The 17,881-nt window shown below is 48.5% G+C and overlaps 1 protein-coding gene across 1 annotated transcript; it reads right to left on the bottom strand.

The window, feature by feature from the left end:
• Positions 1–2,502: 2,502 nt before the first annotated feature.
• LOC308676955 (sal-like protein 2) lies at positions 2,503–16,169 on the bottom strand (the record flags this gene model as incomplete). Its single annotated transcript, XM_081343029.1, has 4 exons — positions 2,503–2,883; positions 3,604–4,046; positions 7,956–10,300; positions 16,091–16,169. 3 exons carry the CDS (start codon positions 16,167–16,169, stop codon positions 3,618–3,620), a joined length of 2,853 nt encoding a protein of 950 aa, XP_081199155.1. The 3' UTR covers positions 2,503–2,883; positions 3,604–3,617.
• Positions 16,170–17,881: the final 1,712 nt, after the last annotated feature.

Here is a 17,881-nt window from a genome sequence, read left to right as displayed (position 1 = left end):
ATACATAGAATGAAGGCTACTGCTAAGCTTGTAAACCGCCCTGAGTCTTTGGAGAAGGGCGGGATATAAATGGAATTAAAATAAATAAATAAATAAATAAATGACTCCAGAAGACTACTACTGTCATAAACACATCTCAGTTGCCAAGTGCCTGAATTTTGATCATCTGACTGGGGGGAGGGGGGAGGGTGCTGCAATGGTCCTAAGTGTCCTAAGTGTGAAAAATGATCATAATTCACTTTTTTCAGCACTGTTGTAACTTTCAATGGTCACTATATGAGCTGTTGTAAGTCGAGGACTGCCTGCATCTACCATTCTTTGCCAAGGATCCAAAGTTTGATCGCATGACCATGGGGATGCTGCAATGGTCATAAGTATGAAAATCGGTCATAAACCATTTTTCCCCTCTATTGTAACTTCGGTCACTAAATGAATGGGTCTTAAGTCAGACTACCTGTACGCTCCATTAGCTTCACTGAAGAAGCTTTCATCCCGCAGCAGATTAACTGAATTGATTTGAACTGATAATACACAGCAACACACATTCACAAGTTTGCTTCCCGAAGATCCAGTAAAAAAGGCAGCAGTCATATAAAATGACCGTCTGCCCTCCTCTTCCTCCTCCTTTAGTGATGGTCAAATGGGCTGTTTCTCCAGAGCAGTGTGTTCAAGGCCAGTGTTCACACAATCCGTGAGTTGCTTCATTAGACTTATGAATCACCAAAATACACCCAGCTGTAATGGCTCAAGTTTGCATTTCTAATCCAGCTGAATGGACGGCAGAAGACACCCAGGTTGGGAAAAGCTGTCAAAAATGGGTAAAAAAGAACTTTTATTCTCTACAGGTTGCAACTACAATTAGGACCAAGATTTCTGTTGCTAAGTAAGTAAGGTGCTTGTTAAGTGAGTTGACCTTTTGCCAAATCACTGCAGTGACTCATGGTCATTAAATGAATCACACGGTCATTAAGTGAATCTGGCGTCCCCCATTGACTTTGTCAGAAGGTTGCAAATGGCAACCAATACTTTGCCAACTATTGTAAATACATGTCGTTTGCCAACCACCCAAATTTTGATCATGTGACTATAGGCATTCTGCAATGGTCAAAAGTGGGAGGACTGGTAGTTAAGTCATTTTTTTCACAGTGATCATTTTAACTTTGAAAAGTCACTAAATGAAACATTGTAATTTGAGAAGTATCTCTATGGCATGCATTCCAGTTTGTCAGTGACAACAATTTCTTCAATCAGAAGCCAAATTTTCTTTAGAGATGAATATGATAAAGGATTTCCACTGAAACTCATTTTTGACCCCTGAATATAATTCAGTGTTATGTTAAAATATTTAATTTAATAGCTGGAACAATAAAGTTATAATGGCTGCAGTTGATTGGTTGGAGAGAGCGGATTCCTACCTGAGGCAATCTATGTTATGATTGGTTGGTGGGTGTAAAGGGGGAGTTTCCCTTTTTCCCCGCCTTTTTTCTTCTGTGGGCTCTGTAAGCTGTTCTCTGATTTACCTCATGACGTGGTGATGTGCCTGACTATCTTGTCTGCTGTAAATATAAATGTAAAATATATTTATTTATATAAAACTTCCAAGTTCGTGTTAGCATCTCTGACTCCATTTGGATACTGGCTGTGCAATTCCTTGACATGAAAGCAAGAAGCCTTCCTGGAATACCCCAAAACACGTGGATTTGTGCCCCGTCCAAAATGTGAGTTATTTTTTTAGTGTACAAAGTTCATACAGCACCTCAATTTCATAGGCTATTTAAAGTGGAATGGATTCTCAATTTCTACTCAGTCTATCATGGCTTGCAATTTTATGGGTTAACGTATTTATTTGCATATTGCCTTTGGTATTTTTATTATTTTTAGAAATAACTCAAGGCAGCAAGCACCCACCCTTTCTCCTCCTATTTTCCCCACAACAACAACCCTGTGAGGTGGCTTTCATAGTGAAGGCAGGATTTGAACTCATGATCTCTAGCCTGGTTCTTAACCACTAGACCAAACTGGCTTTATAATTATTTGACTACAGTTCTTACTATTTCTCTTTGCTTAATAGCAAGCATCATTGAAAGCGTTATCTTCAACTGATCATTTGATTAAATACTAGAAAAATATATCTTTAACATTTTCTAGACCCCTGGGACTCATTTGTGCCTCATTCTTTTATTTTCTTCATGTTTTCTATGCGTAACATGTGTTAGTTTCTATATTTTCTTTATAAAAACTAATTTTTTTAAAAAAAAACAACAACCCAGAAAATATCTGTGGAGATTCTCAGTCATCTGACCAGAACCTATGAAGCTTCTTGGATGAGAAGTGAAACATCTTTTTCTTCCTCAAAGAAAAAACACTCCAGTTGCCTTTTGAAAAAGAAGCACCTTTGAGGCAACCCAGAAAATAATTTTCACAGTGGCATCTTCCAATTCCCTTTCACGATCTTTTGCTGAACCAGAATATGTAATGCATTCAAATCATGCATGATGCTGGTTCTCCTTCCCAGAGGAAATCAGAACTCAAATAAAGTGACTTCCTTTCCCTGTTGCCAGAAAAAAAGCCCACAGACTCAGTCATTCTTTCAAATTTCCTTTATTGAGGGAATAAATTCCTTGGCTGGAACCTTTTGGTATCCTGTTCTACATGAGAGGGAAGTTTCTTTAAAAAAGAAAAAAGAAAATCAAAGGTACAAGGCAGGGACCATCCTTCCCTGCCTCGGGTCAAGATCCTGCCATTCGGCCAATGGAGCTCCAAACTACGTTAAAAGTAAAATACTAAAAAGCTGCTAAAATTATATTGGACCCATATCATTTGCATTGTCAGATATAAGATTTAATTGCTGCCGCACACTTGGTCCCTCTTGAATGGATCACTCTGGAAGAGAAAAGAGAAGGATATAGTTATAGGGAGCAAGTAGGTTCCAGATTTTCAACTCTTCTGGCCTTGCAACTCCAACTATGACTATTTTTTTTATCATAATGGTAAAGATTCCCTCAAATCAAGGCCAATACCTGAGCCATGTAGTTTTCTTGGAAATATTTTGCCACTAGCCTTTTTTATTATTATTTTGACTTCGCAATCTAGCGTCTAACTTTAGGATCTCCTCGTGGTCTCCCATCCCAATATTAATAAGATCCAACCTTCTATGGTTTGTCCAAATCAGTCAAAATACCACCACTTAACTGAGTTTGAAGCCCTCCATCAAATCACAGTTGCCGAACTTGAAACCAGGTCATGGATGTTCACAGATTCCTTCTGAGACCAAAAATATAACAAACCCCATAAATACTGACCTGGTTTGTTTTTATGCACCAGGTTAAACTTTCCACTAGAGTTCGGTACAATTAACATACTGGTGACATTGCTTGAAGTGGCCCTTAGGAGCCAAATCTAATGAAACAGACCCAAAGTGAGCCTGTTTACTAGTAATGAACGTTTGATTCTTCAAGCTTCCAATATCATCCACTTCCCAAACATTTTGATAAAATGCATGGAGGCAGACGTGCTTACAAAGGGCCATTGCTGACTTCAATCTCACCATTTTGGCCAGGACTGGTTTCTAGAAAGCTTCATAATTCCCCTACCACCCCTTACCCAGTAGAAGCTAGTTACTTCTCCCCCTTTCCTTGATTCTCAGGGACCGTTTCCAAAACAGGGGCTGCTGGTGGGGAAAGGAGCAGCAAGTTGGTCACTGGAGGCTTCTCCTTGGCCTCTGCAGGGCCCACTTTCCCAGGCACGTTGCTCGATCCAAAGAGGCTTTGTGGGGTCACATTGGGAGAAGAGGAGGAGGAAGATGAAACAACGGAAGCCGCTGTGCTGTGGGCAGGCTTGGCGGGCAGGCTCCCGGAGACAAAGGCGGTGTACTGATTCCAGAAGGAGAGGGGGCCCACCCCCACCAGTTGGGCTGGGATGTCCCGTCCCAGGAAGTCCTGCAGCTTGACTTGGCCTCCAGAGAGCACTGGCAGGGGCCCTTCCAAAGGCAGACGCCGTGCCCGCCGCATCTGGTTATTGCTCCAAACGTGGCTTCCCAGATGAACCTTTGGAGAAAAAGAAAATAGGAGAAGGAGTAGGGAGGTATAGACATGGGGCAAAAGCCAAAGGAGGAGTATCAGTATTTTTTTTTCCAATTTAGGAACTATGGGATGTCTTCACTCTGGCCCCCAAATGAGAAGAGAGGATTCCTTAGAAAAGAGCCTGATATCTGGGAAAGATGGAAGGCAAAGAGAGAAAGAGACGGCAGAGGATGAGATGGTTAAATAGTTCAATCAACGCAATAAACATGAATTTGGACAAACTCCAGGAGACAACGGAGGGACTGGTGTGCTATGGTCCATGGGGATGCAGAGAATTGGGCAAGATTTGGTGACTGAACAACAAAAACAATGCGATGTAAAGTCCATCAGTGTCTCCTGAGGTTGTCCATTCCTCAAAAGGGACAATATTCAGGAATGTTTAGAGAGAAAAGTGCACTTCCCATATACCAAGACTGTTTCAATGCAGGTGGTCCTCAACTTATGACCTCAATTGGAACTGGACCTTCTGTTGCTAAACAATGCAGCCGTTAAGTGAATCGTGACTGAATTTACAACCCTTTTTTGCAAATCTGGCTTCCTTCATTGACTTTATTGTCAAAAGATAGCTGGGGAGATTGCAAATGGTGATCATGTGTCCCCAGGATGCTGGAACCATCATAAATATAGGTAGTCCTCAACTTAAGACCACAATTGAGCCCAAAATTTATATTGCTAAATGAGAAATTTGTTAAGTGAGTTTTGCCCCCTTTTGTCACTATTTTTGCCACATTTGTTAAGTGAATCACTGCAGTTGTTAAATTAGTAACAGGGTTGTTACTAATCTGGTTTCCCCATTGACTTTGTTTGTTAGATGGTCACAAACGTGACGCCGTAAGCATCATAAATGTCAGTCAGTTGTCAAGCATCTGAATGTAAATCATGTGACCATGAGGATGCTGAAATGGTCATAAGTGTGAAAAATGGTCATAATTCACTTTTTTCAATGCCATTGTAACTTCAAACGGTCTCTAAGCGAATTGTTGTAAGTTGAGGACTATCTGCACAAAAAGATTGTGAAGTGTCTAAATCTCTATCACGTGACTGTGAGTTTGCTGTGATAGTCATAAATTCAAGGACCGGATATAAGTTACTGTTTTCAATAGTATTGTAACTTTGAGCAATCATTAACGTTGCAAGTCAAGGACTCTCTGTAAAGACTTACAGCCAATTCATCAAGACAGGAAGCAGAACTTTTGAATTTTTCAACATTGGCCTCTACTTCAAAAGATGGTTATACAAAACAGGAACAACTTTCCATAAATAAGTTAAGGTGCCTTTTCAAGAGGCAACTGGATTTTTCTTTGAAGACGTTTCAATTTTGAAATTGAACAGCCCTCTCTCAATAGAGGGGAAGGATACAACATCATCTATCTCCAGTCTACAACACAGTTCTTTCAGTAGGTCCAAGAAGCCTTCATACCTATTGCATCACTTGGGTGGCCCTGAGGACACAGATAAATCTTCAAGTGACCTCAATGACTCTCTAAAAGAATGCAAATGACCAGCTGTCTGCAAGGAGTATAAATCCTTCCATTTCCCACCATCTAGTCAGAGCTGAAGAAGCTTCTTTGATGAGAAGCAAAACATCTTCAAAGAAAAACAAGAAAGTCCAGTTGCCTCTTGAAAAAGCACCTTTGGGACAACCATGACCTGAATGATTGAGAATCTCCATAAACATTTGGCAGAATGGGATAATCCTTGCTTCTCTACAATTACCAGCATTCTGCACTCCAATCATGCTTGTGTGGGATGCTCGGCAAACTTGCTGATCGGAAACAATAAGAGGAGGTGAAATCACATAATATCTTCTCAAACTGTTATATTCTCTAATTTTCTTCTGAAGCCAAACTTAGGCAAATACACAACTGGCATGGTTGTTCAACAACTCAAAGAGAAACAACATGGCAAGCATGCTTGTCTCTTGTCTCTTGCTTAGCACCAGTCTGAGAAGCGGGGTCTGGCCTTTCACATAAAGTATTAGTACCCCTTTTTAAAACCCTAGTAAGACCACAGCTGAAATGCTGTAACCAATTTTGGTCACCATACTACAAAAAGATGTTGAGACTTTGGAAAAAGTTCAGAGAAGAGCAACTAAGATGATCAAAGGCATGGAGACTAAAACATATGAAGAATGGCTACAGGACTTGGGTTTGGCTAGACTAAAGAAAAGAAGAAACAGGTGACATGATAGCAGTATTCCAGTATTTTTTTTTTAAATCCCATTTATATCCCGCCCTTCTCCGAAGACTCAGGGCGGCTTACAATCTAAGAAGCACAAACCAGTGTGCTTAGCAATAGCCTTCATTCTATGAATATGCCTGCTTATTACGGCTTTCGCCCCGCCCCCCCCAAGCGGCATTTTACAAAGGGGGTCACATTATTCACCAAAGCACCAGAGGGAAGGATGAGAAACAATGATTGGAAATTGATCCAAGAAAGAAGCAACCTGGAATTAAGGAGAAACTTCCTAACAGTGAGGACAATTAACCAGTGGAACAGCTTGCCTCCAGAAATCGTGGGTGTTCCATCACTGGAGGTTTTTTAAGATGATCAAGACAAGAAGATCCAAATGATCATCAGAACAAGCCTATTTATACAGGTAGTCAATTTACAACCATTTGTTTAATGACTGTTCAAAGTTACAACGCTACTGGAAAAAAGTGACTTATGACTATTTTTCACACTTAGGACTGTTGTAATGTCCCCATGATCAAAATTCAGATGCTTGGCAACTGGCTCGTATTTATGATATTATAGTGTCTCAGGTCATGTGATCACCTTTTGCAACCTTCTGACATGCAAAGTCAATGGGGAAGCCAGATTTCACTTAGCAATTGTGTTACTAATTTACTCACTGTGTTACTAACTATACTGGGTTAGTAACTGAGTTAGTAACTAACTGCAGGATTTCACTTAACAGCTGTGGCAAGAACAGCCGTAAAATGGGGCAACACTCACTTAACAATTTTCTTGCTTAGCAACAGAAATTTTGGGCTCAATTGTGGTCGTGAGTCAAGGACTACCTGTACAGTTTAGCAAAATATTTGGAATTTCTGGGGATTATTTCAAGGTGGGGTACAGTTTAATCATATGTCAGCAAAGAACCTAAGGAAGTTGCAGCATAGGTTGCAGCATAGGATAATTAAATGCTTCTCCATAATCAGAAATGGCACAAGAGTAAAAGATGGTGTAGGACATCTACAGGGTTTCCTCAGGAACAGCAGGGAAGTGGTCTATCCTATTTTTTGACTTCCCAGTCTACAGATCTGGATTTCCTCCTAATCTCCCATCAAGAGGCCAGTCAATTCTGTTTCCACCCACAGGACCACTTTGCTGAAGGTCCAAGATGGGTTAGCTGCAGGCACCTGTTCTTAGAAAGGCCCCATTGCACTAAGGGTGGTGGGGGACTATAGAGCACCAGGCTAGAGAAGGTTGGCCTACAGCGACCACCACCACAAAGGTTATGAAGGCCTCATTCTGCTGAATTGCAGATCATGGGAGAATTGTGGCAGCACAACATCTGGAGAACATCGACAGGAAGAACGTACCCTTGCCTATCCCAAGGTTACCTCTAGAGTGCGAGAGAGAGAGCACATGAGGAAAGATTCTTTCCTATCCAAGACCACAAGGGGCAGAGGAAGCCAGATGTCCCCTATCTCAGAGGTCTCCAACCTCTGGGGCACCAGGGACCAATTTTATGGAGAGAGGTTTTTCCGTGGACCAGATGGCACGTGATTTTGTGTGCTGCCTGCATCTCGCGGAGGGGGGGTTTCTTGTTTGTGCGGACCAGTTGCTGGCATGCCGCGGCCCGGTACTGGTCCACGGACTGGAGATTGGGGACCCCTGCCCTATCCCACCGCCTTGATTTCTTACCTGGGGATGGGCAGTCATCGCATGTTTGCGCAAGGCTGCCCTGTCAGTGAAGGGCTGTTTGCAAATCCCACAGATCAGCACTGGTTCCTCTTTGGCTTGGCTGCCCTGATGCTGCTGTTTGTCAGATGGACCTTCTCCACCACCTTCTCCCTTATCCTTCTCTGGTTCTTCTTCCACCGGGACAGTTCCTCCACCCTCTTCTTCCATATTTGCCTTCTCTTCCCCATCCTTCAAGGGGAAGGGAGGGCTTTGGGGTCCCAGTGGAGAGGAGGAGGGTGCTCCGGGTCCTCCCTCTTCCCCCTCAGGCTGCCCCATTTCCTCCCCTTCCTTGGGAGGACCCAGACCTTCGGGACTGGAGACCTGCTCTGCCTTTTCTCCAATGCTTTCCACCGAGTCTTCGTCGGTGGGCTCTTCTTCCTCCTCCTCTTCTGATAGCTCTTCCTCCTGGGGGGCAGATGGCTGCTCTCGTGGTTTCTCCCCTTCTCCCAATGGGACCCCCTCTGGGGCCGAAGGCTCAGGCAGAAGAGCTCCGTTGGGGATCTGCCCACCCAGGTGCATTCGGACGTGCTGTTGGAGGCTCACGGCATTGGTGAACTTCTTCTGGCAGATGGGACAAGAGTTTTGTGCTCGGGCTGATGGGCTGGTTTTGTGGCCCACAAAGTGAGCCCTCAGGTTGCCCCTGGTGGAGAAGGCTCGCCCGCAGACCTTGCACTTGAAGGGGCGCTCGCCCCCATGCTGCCCGTAGTGGAGTTGCAGAGCTCGGGGACAGCTGAGGACCCTCAGGCAGATGACACATTGATTGGGTCCCGAAGATGCCAGAGGAGAAGACGATGCCGTGGAGCCGGCTGTGGATGGGGCCATGAGGGCCGCTCCCGAGGAGGACGGGGATCCCTGACGGTCGATCTTCTCCACCAGCTGCTGAAGCTTGGAGGTCTCCGAGGGAGAGGCCTCCAGGACGTAGGGGAAGGGCCCCACAGCTGGCCCTGTTTTGAAGTGATTGGCCAACAGAGCCCAGCTGGGCAAGGCCCCCACAAGCTTCCCAAGCTGAAGACGGGCCCCCTCCGTCTCTGATTCAGGAGGGGTGTTCTCGTCCCCCTTCCCCTTGGCTTCCACTGCCTTCATCAGGACCAGCTTGTTGAAACTAGGCAAGGCTTGAGCTGCGGCCGAAGGGGCCGTGCCAGATAGCAGGGTCAAACTCTCAGTGGCGCTTAGGGCCTTGCGCTCAGCCACAGGAAGGGCCCCATGTTCCTCTCCGGACTCAGCTTTTTCAGGCGGCACGGACATGCCATAAGGAAGCCCCGAAGTGGTCAGGACATAGTCCAGATGCTCCGGAACGGGGTGAGGGTTCATCTGGACATGGGGGTACTTCTCCCGGTGGCGATGGAAATGGACCTTGAGGTTGCCTCGGGTGGTGAAACGGTTCCCACAGATATTACACTTGTAGGGACGCTCGCCGGTGTGGGAGCGCAGGTGGATCTGGAGGGCGCTGTCGCTGCCGAAGATCTTCCCACAGAAACGGCATTTGTGGCGCCCGCTTGGTTTCTCGCCTTCCAAGTTGGGTTCTCCTCCTCCTCCTCCTCCGTTCTTCTGTCGCAAGAGTCCCGGAGATGTGGCCTGCTCCAGACTCCGGGCAGTCCCTAAGCACTGGGCTGCCAAGACGCCCGTGGCTGTAGGGAAGGCTGGAGCCAGGAGCTGCTCAGCCTTGGGTACCCTGGTGCCACCAGGGAACGGGTGGTAGAGATGGAAGAATGCCGGCTTGGGCATATCTGGAGAGGCAGACACTTGGCTCCTCCCGGGCTCAGTCTTGATGGAAAAGACGGGCAAGGGAGGCTTGGGTGGGACAGACGCCACCGGAGCAGGTTCCGTGGTGGGGGCTGTAGTCCCAACCTGCCCCCATGAACTCAAGAGCAACACCTGGCGGCAGATCTGCTCCGTCATCTGCATCTGATGGAGCTGGCGTTGTTGCAGAACACGCAACTCTTCCAGGATGAGAGGGATGTTGAGGTGCCCAGTTGGGAGACCGGTGGAGGGAGGCAGGGTTGGGGGTGGTGGAGGAGGAGGAGGGGGCCGAGAAGAGGCAGATTCTTGGCTTGGCTCGGTCAACAAAGGTCCAGGCTCCACGTCCATGCTTGGAGAACTTTCGGGGTGGACCTCAACGGAAGAGGTGGATGAGGAGCAGACGCTAGAGTGCTCCTGGCCAGCGGCGGGAGTAGTCACAGGAGCGGCTGAACTGGGGGCTCGCTCTGAGAAGCAAGTACTGGTGTGAGCGGATAACTCGGAGGGTTCCTTGAAGGTAGTGTGGCAGGAAGGGCAGGAGAAGGGGCTGCAGTCATCCCCAGGGTCTCCTGGGAAGATAGAAGAAAGAAAAGAGAAGAAAGGGACAGAGTTACGTCCAGATCTGTAGTAAATAAATAAATAAATACAGAAACATAAAAAACTGATGGTAAAAAAAGACTTATAGCCACAACTGAACTCAAAATTTCTGATGTTAAGTGAGACATTTGCTAAGTGAGTTTTGCGGCATTCGATGACTTTCCTGGCCACAGTTGTTAAGTGAATCACTGCGGTTGTTAAGTGAATCTGACTTCCCCATTGACTTTGCTTGTCAAAAGGTCTCAAAAAGGCGATCACATGACCCCGGGACACGGAAACCGTCCTACAAATGAACCAGTTGCCAAGCATCTGAATTTTGATCACATCACCATGGGGATGCTGCAAAGGTCGTAACTACGAAAAACAGTCATCCGTCACATTTTTCACTGCCGTTGTAACTTTGAATGGTCACTAAATGAACTGTTGTAAGTCGAGGACTACCTGTAGTCCATTGTGTCTGCCCTTTGAGGTTTTTTGTTTTCTTTTAAATTTTTATTTTTTATTTATTTTCTTCATTTCTGTTTATGTTTATCCCAAACATGTTTAAACTCAGTTACTGAGAATTGACCCATGAATTCGTTCCGGATTTCCGCTATTCTTTCTGTGAAGCGATACTTTCTAACATTGTGTTTGAACTTCTCTACTGTCAGTTTGAACTTATGCCCTCGATTTTTGCTTAATATTCAAAATACAGGTAGTCCTCGACTTAAAACAGTTCATTTAGTGACCATTCAAAGTAACAATGGCCCTGAAAAAAAGTGGCTTACGACTTGTTTTCACACCATTTCAGCCTCCCCGTGGTCACGTGATCCAGATTCAGCCGCTTGGCAAATGACTCAGATTTATGACAGTTGCAGTGTCCCGGGGTCACGTGGTCCCCTTCCGACAAGCAAAGTCAAAAGGGAAGCCAGATTCACTTAACGACGGTCTTATTAATTTAACCTCTGTAGTGATTCACTTAAAATTCTGGCAAGCAAGGTCATAAAATGGGGGCAAAGCTCACTTAACAAATGTCTCACTTAACAACAGAAATTTTGGGCTCAACTGTGGTCGTACGTCGAGGACTACCTTTAGTGCCTTCTAAACCTTATTCAAGGGACGTGGTGGCTCAGTGGGTTAGGACGCTGAGCTTGTCGATCTGAAGGTCGGCAGTTTGGCGGGTCGAATCCCGAGTGCCGCGTAACAGAGTGAGCGCCTGTTACGCGTCCCAGCTTCTGCCAACCTAGCAGTTCGAAAGCACGTTAAAAAAATGCAAGTAGAAAAATAGGGACCACCGCGGTGGGAAGGTAACAGCGTTCCGTGCGCCTTGGGCGTCTAGTCATGCCGGCCACATGACCACGGAGACGTCCTCGGACAAGCGCTGGCTCTTCGGCTTTGAAACGGAGATGAGCACCGGCCCCTAGAGTCGGAAACGACTAGCATGCATGTGCGGGGGAACCTTTACCTTTACCTAAACCTTATTCACACCCTTTCATATATTTAAAATATGTTTAATATATTTAAAAGGCTGCTGGTCCAGGTTAGGAGACTCCCAACCTCTGCATGATAATCCCTGTATATATATAATCTTAAATCAGATTGGTTGCATATTCAAAGCAGAGATCCACTAATGCGTGGCGGACCGGAAGTGGGGAAAGAGGGGATGTTTTTGTGGGAAGGGCAGGTGTTGCTCACATGAGTGAGAGTGAGAGCACCCGTGACGCTCACATGAGGCCCTAAGCGCTCACAAGTGGGGGGCTGCAAGTCCAAGGCTCGCGTGAGTGGGGCCCCGAGCACCCGTGATGCTCGCGCAAGTGAGGCCCTGAGCGCCTATGATGCTTGCACAAGTGAGGCGCCAAGCCCCCCGACACTCGGGTGAATGGAGCAGTGACTGCCTGCAGTGCTCATGCGAGTGTGGCCCCGAGTGCCCGCAACTCTTGTGCAAATGGGGCCGTGAGCATCCGTGACACTCACATGAATGGGGCTGCGTGCACAGCACATGCAAGTGCATCAGCCAGCCTCTCACGCGGCCCGGTTGCAAACAGGCTACGGATCGGTGGTGGGCCGTGGCCCACAGGTTGGGGACCCTGCACTAAAGTTCAGTTGTCCCTCCAGCGGGATGTCTACAGTAGTCCTCAACATTCAGCTATTGCTTTCGTGACCGTTCAAAGTTACAATGGCAATGAAAAAGGTGATCTCTGGCCGGTGCTCACACTTACGGCCATCACATCATCCCCATGGTCGCATGAACAAAATCTGGCGGCTTGGCAACTGGCGTTTATTTACGACAGTTGTTGCATCCCAGAGTCATGTCATCCCCATTTGCGAACTTTCCGACACGCAAAGTCAGTGGCGGGGAAGCTGGATCTGTGTGGTTCCCTTAACAGCTGCAGTGATTCACTTAACAACCGTGGCGACAAAGCTCATAAAATCGGGACCAACTCACTTAGCAATGCTTGGCAATGAAAATTCTGCTCCCAATCGTGCTCGAGGACTACTTATAATTCCACAAATGTTTAGCCACGGGGATAAAACCATGCATGTGGAGAGCAAGCAGGTTGGGGAAAGTTGGCATGGACTCTCAAAACAGGACAATCTGTGTGGGCTGGCATGGCCGCCGCCTTCTCCTGGCATACCGCTACCCATAAACACCGAGAAGTGCAGATGGAAAATTTCCTTCTGCCAGAGGCCCTTCTGACAAACAATACATCCAACGGATGTAATGCGATGCAGCAGTTAAAAAGATACTCAGCATTGCTTAGATGGTATCTGGGTTGTGTCCAGCTCTGGCCACTGTACGTTTCAAAGGGAGATGGTGAAACTGGAGAAGATTCAGAGATCTCCTCCCTGCAGATCAGGAAACCCAGCCTTGTGAAGGTCAGCGCAAAGATCTAGGCCAGATCTAGCTTGCAAATGATATATTCCAAGGCCATCTACAAAGATCGGAATCAGAATAGAATAGAGCTGGAAGGGACCTTGGAGGTCTTCTAGTCCAGCCCCCTGTTCAAGCAGGAGGCCCTATCCAGGGATAGGCAACCTTGGCTCTTTGATGACTCGTGGACTTCAACTCCCAGAATTCCTGAGCCAGCATGGCTCAGTATGAAAACCTCTCCATTTCTCCTCAGCATGGCTGGCTCAGGAATTCTGGGAATTGAAGTCCCCGAGTCATAAAAGAGCCAAGGTTGCCTACCCCTGCCCTATACTATTTCAGTCGAAGTGGCTGTCCAGTCTCTTCTTAAAAACTTCCAGTGATGAAACACCTACAACTTCTAGTAGCAAGCTGTTCCACTGGTTAATTGTCCTCACTGTTAGGAAGTTTCTCCTTAATTCCAGGCTGCTTCTCTCCTTGGTTAGTTTCCATTCATTGTTTCTTATCTTCAAGACCCCTCTGGCCACAAAAGTGCAAGCAGGATCAGTGTTTCAAGTCAAGAAAGAAAATTGACTGTTAAGTGATAGACCAGCCTGCCACTACCCTGGAAGCCTAAAAGTAGGATTATGGACAATGGAGTGCCTCGGAGAAGGATCCGATGGCTTGGCTTTATTGAAGATAGTTTAGCAGATTCTTGTTCTGAGTAATCAATTGGACTAGAACAGGGGTAGGCAACCTCGGCTCTTTTATGACTCATGGACTCAAGTTGGCATAGACTCTCAAAACAGGACAATCTGTGTGGGCTGGCATGGCTGCCGCCTTCTCCTGGCATACCGCTACCCATACTCATGACTCAGGAATTCTGGGAGTTGAAGTCCATGAGTCATAAAAGAGCCGAGGTTGCCTACCCCTGGACTAGAATCAATGTTTCTCCACCCTGACATCTTTTAAGATATATGGACTTCAACTCCCAGAATTCTGCAGCCAGCAAAGCCTAGACACTTGTTTTTCAACAATCTCCTACAACAGGGCTTCTCAACCTTGGCTACATTTTTAAGATGTGTGAACTTCAATCCCCAGAATTCCCTAGCTAGCAAAGTTTAACATGTTTGTCAATAAAAGCTGGAATCTTACGACAGTGTTTCCTCAACCTTGGCTACTCTTTAAGATGTCTGAACTTCAGCTCCCAGGATTCTCCAGCCAGCCGTGACTGCCTGGGGAATTTTTGGGAACTGAAGTCCACACATCAGCTGCCCAAGGTTGAAAAACCCTGGAGCAGATGACCCCACAATTCTAAGGCATGAAGTCAACTGGTTTTCCAGCTTCCTTAAACTGGTGGCCCTCCAGGATATAAGCAGCACCATTCCCAGAAACCCCAGCCCACTAGCCCTCATGGGGGCAGGGGATTTGGGGAAGTGTAATCTAACACATCTCTAGTTCTGGCCCTGGGCTTTTAGAGATTCTCTTCCAGACCTTTGGGTGATCCTCAAGGACTCATCCTGCCATTTTCAATCAGGAGCCCTTGAGCCAAGCTGGGGAGGGAGAGGAGGGGAGGGAGGGAGGGAGGGAGGGAGGGAGGGAGAGAGAGAGAGAGAGAGAGAGAGAAGAGAGAGAGAGAGAGGGACAGAGAGAGAGAGAGAGGGACAGAGAGAGAGAGAGAGAGAGAGAGAAAGACAGAGAGAGAGAGGGACAGAGAGAGAGAGAGAGAAAGACAGAGAGAGAGAGGGACAGAGAGAGAGAAAGACAGAGAGAGAGAGGGACACAGAGAGAGAGAAAGACAGAGAGAGAGAGGGACAGAGAGAGAGAGAGAAAGACAGAGAGAGAGAGGGACAGAGAGAGAGAGAGAGACAGACAGAGAGAAAGACAGAGAGAGAGAGGGACAGAGAGAGAGAGAGAGAGAGAAAGACAGAGAGAGAGAGGGACAGAGAGAGAGAGAGAGAGAGAGCGGGACAGAGAGAGAGAGGGACAGAGAGAGAGAGAGAGAGAGAGAGAGCGGGACAGAGAGAGAGAGGGACAGAGAGAGAGAGAGACAGAGAGAAAGACAGAGAGAGAGAGGGACAGAGAGAGAGAGAGAAAGACAGAGAGAGAGAGGGACAGAGAGAGAGAGAAAGACAGAGAGAGAGAGGGACAGAGAGAGAGAGAGAAAGACAGAGAGAGAGAGGGAGAGAGAGAGAGAGGGAGAGAGAGAGAGAGAGAGAGAGAGAGAGAGAGAGAGAGAGAGAGAGAGAGAGAGAGAGAGAGAGAGAGAGAGAGAGAGAGAGAGAGGAACCACCAGCACAGCAAAATGGTGGGTCTGCCTTTACTAACATTCAGTGATCAGGCCGACCGGAGTCAAGTTTCTAGACCTCATGGTTAATCTTTCAAAAAAAAACAAAAACAAAGCAGGGAAAAGAAGCTAGCAGGACGGGCAAAGGAGGTAAGAAGAGAAGCATCCAACAGACTCAACCACCGCTTTGCAATCTTAGGGAACGAAGATCTCGTCTAGATCGCCTCCCACCCCCCCCCCCACCCTCCAATGTTGTTTGCGGGTTTTTAAACCCGGCTGAGCGCACGCACGCACCTTCTTGCAGATCTGCTTCTGGGCGCATCCTAAAGCGAGGCAGGCGGGCAGGGAGGGGGGAACGCCAAGAGGTCTCAGAGCCGTCCACCATGTTGCTGCCTCCCCCCTCCCCCCTCCCCTCCCCTCCCCCGAGGGTGGGGACGGATGGCGTGCTTTGGGGAGGGGGGAAGACAATGGGAAAGACCCCCGGAGAGGCGAAAGAACCGGCCGCGACTGGAAAGGAGAGAGTGGGGAGATGGACCGGCCTGCTGGGGAAAGAAAGGGGGGAAAAAAGGGGTGCTGGGGACCCCCCCCATCCATCGCCCCCTTCCCTCCCTCCCTCCCCGCCGCAGCCCCCCCCCCCCGCCTCCCCACCTGCGGGCTGTGCCATGCTAGCGCCGGCCGCTGCGCCCGCGCCCTCCGCCGGCTCCCCGCGCCCTCGGGGGCTGCTCATCTCGGCCGCTCCCGGAGGAAGAGGCGGCGGCGGCGGCGGCGGCGGGAGAGATCGGCGGGCGTGCGCGGCTCTCCCCCCACGGCTCTGCAGCAGCAGGGACCTCTGGTGTCTGGAGGGCGGCTGTCGCCGGCGTCGCCACCAGGAGCCAGTCAGCCAGCGCGGGGCGCCCCCGTGCGCCGCGGCTCCGGAGCGCACCTGGAGGAGGAGGAGGAAGAGGAGGAAGAGCAGGAGGAAGAAGGCAAAGAAAAAGGAGGAAGAGGAGGGAGGGAGCGATGGACAGGAGGAGGAGGAAGAAGAGGAGGAAGGGAGCGACGGATAGCAGGAGGAAGAGGAGGATGTTGGAGGGAATGATGGCGAGGAGGAGGAGGAGAAGGAGGAGGAAGAAGATGGATAGAGGGAGAGATGGACTGGAGGCTGGAGGGAATGATGGTGAGGAGGAGGAGGAAGAGCAGGAGGAAGAAGGCAAAGGAGGAAGAGGAGGAAGGGAGCGGAGGATAGCAGGAGGAAGAGGAGGATGTTGGAGGGAATGATGGCGAGGAGGAGGAGGAAGAGCAGGAGGAAGAAGGCAAAGGAGGAAGAGGAGGGAGGGAGCGGAGGATAGCAGGAGGAAGAGGAGGATGTTGGAGGGAATGATGGCGAGGAGGAGGAGGAAGAGCAGGAGGAAGAAGGCAAAGGAGGAAGAGGAGGGAGGGAGCGGAGGATAGCAGGAGGAAGAGGAGGATGTTGGAGGGAATGATGGCGAGGAGGAGGAGGAGAAGGAGGAGGAAGAAGATGGATAGAGGGAGAGATGGACTGGAGGCTGGAGGCTGGAGGGAATGATGGTGAGGAGGAGGAAGAGCAGGATGAAGAAGGCAAAGAAAAAGGAGGAAGAGGAGGGAGGGAGCGATGGACAGGAGGAGGAGGAAGAAGAGGAGGAAGGGAGCGACGGATAGCAGGAGGAAGAGGAGGATGTTGGAGGGAATGATGGCGAGGAGGAGGAGGAAGAGCAGGAGGAAGAAGGCAAAGGAGGAAGAGGAGGGAGGAAGCGGAGGATAGCAGGAGGAAGAGGAGGATGTTGGAGGGAATGATGGCGAGGAGGAGGAGGAGAAGGAGGAGGAAGAAGATGGATAGAGGGAGAGATGGACTGGAGGCTGGAGGCTGGAGGGAATGATGGTGAGGAGGAGGAAGAGCAGGATGAAGAAGGCAAAGAGAAAGGAGGAAGAGGAGGGAGGGAGCGATGGACAGGAGGAGGAGCAGAAGAGGAGGAAGGGAGCGATGGATAGCAGGAGGAAGAGGAGGATGTTGGAGGGAATGATGGCGAGGAGGAGGAGGAAGAGCAGGAGGAAGAAGGCAAAGGAGGAAGAGGAGGAAGGGAGCGATGGATAGCAGGAGGAAGAGGAGGATGTTGGAGGGAATGATGGCGAGGAGGAGGAGGAAGAGCAGGAGGAAGAAGGCAAAGGAGGAAGAGGAGGGAGGGAGCGGAGGATAGCAGGAGGAAGAGGAGGATGTTGGAGGGAATGATGGCGAGGAGGAGGAGGAGAAGGAGGAGGAAGAAGATGGATAGAGGGAGAGATGGACTGGAGGCTGGAGGCTGGAGGGAATGATGGTGAGGAGGAGGAAGAGCAGGATGAAGAAGGCAAAGAGAAAGGAGGAAGAGGAGGGAGGGAGCGATGGACAGGAGGAGGAGCAGAAGAGGAGGAAGGGAGCGATGGATAGCAGGAGGAAGAGGAGGA

This window comes from Vipera berus (assembly GCF_964194415.1).
Source record: "Vipera berus genome assembly, chromosome: Z".
NCBI lineage: Eukaryota > Metazoa > Chordata > Lepidosauria > Squamata > Viperidae > Vipera > Vipera berus.
Note: the sequence above shows the minus strand (reverse complement) of the source record. Positions and strands in the feature narration are given on the sequence as shown.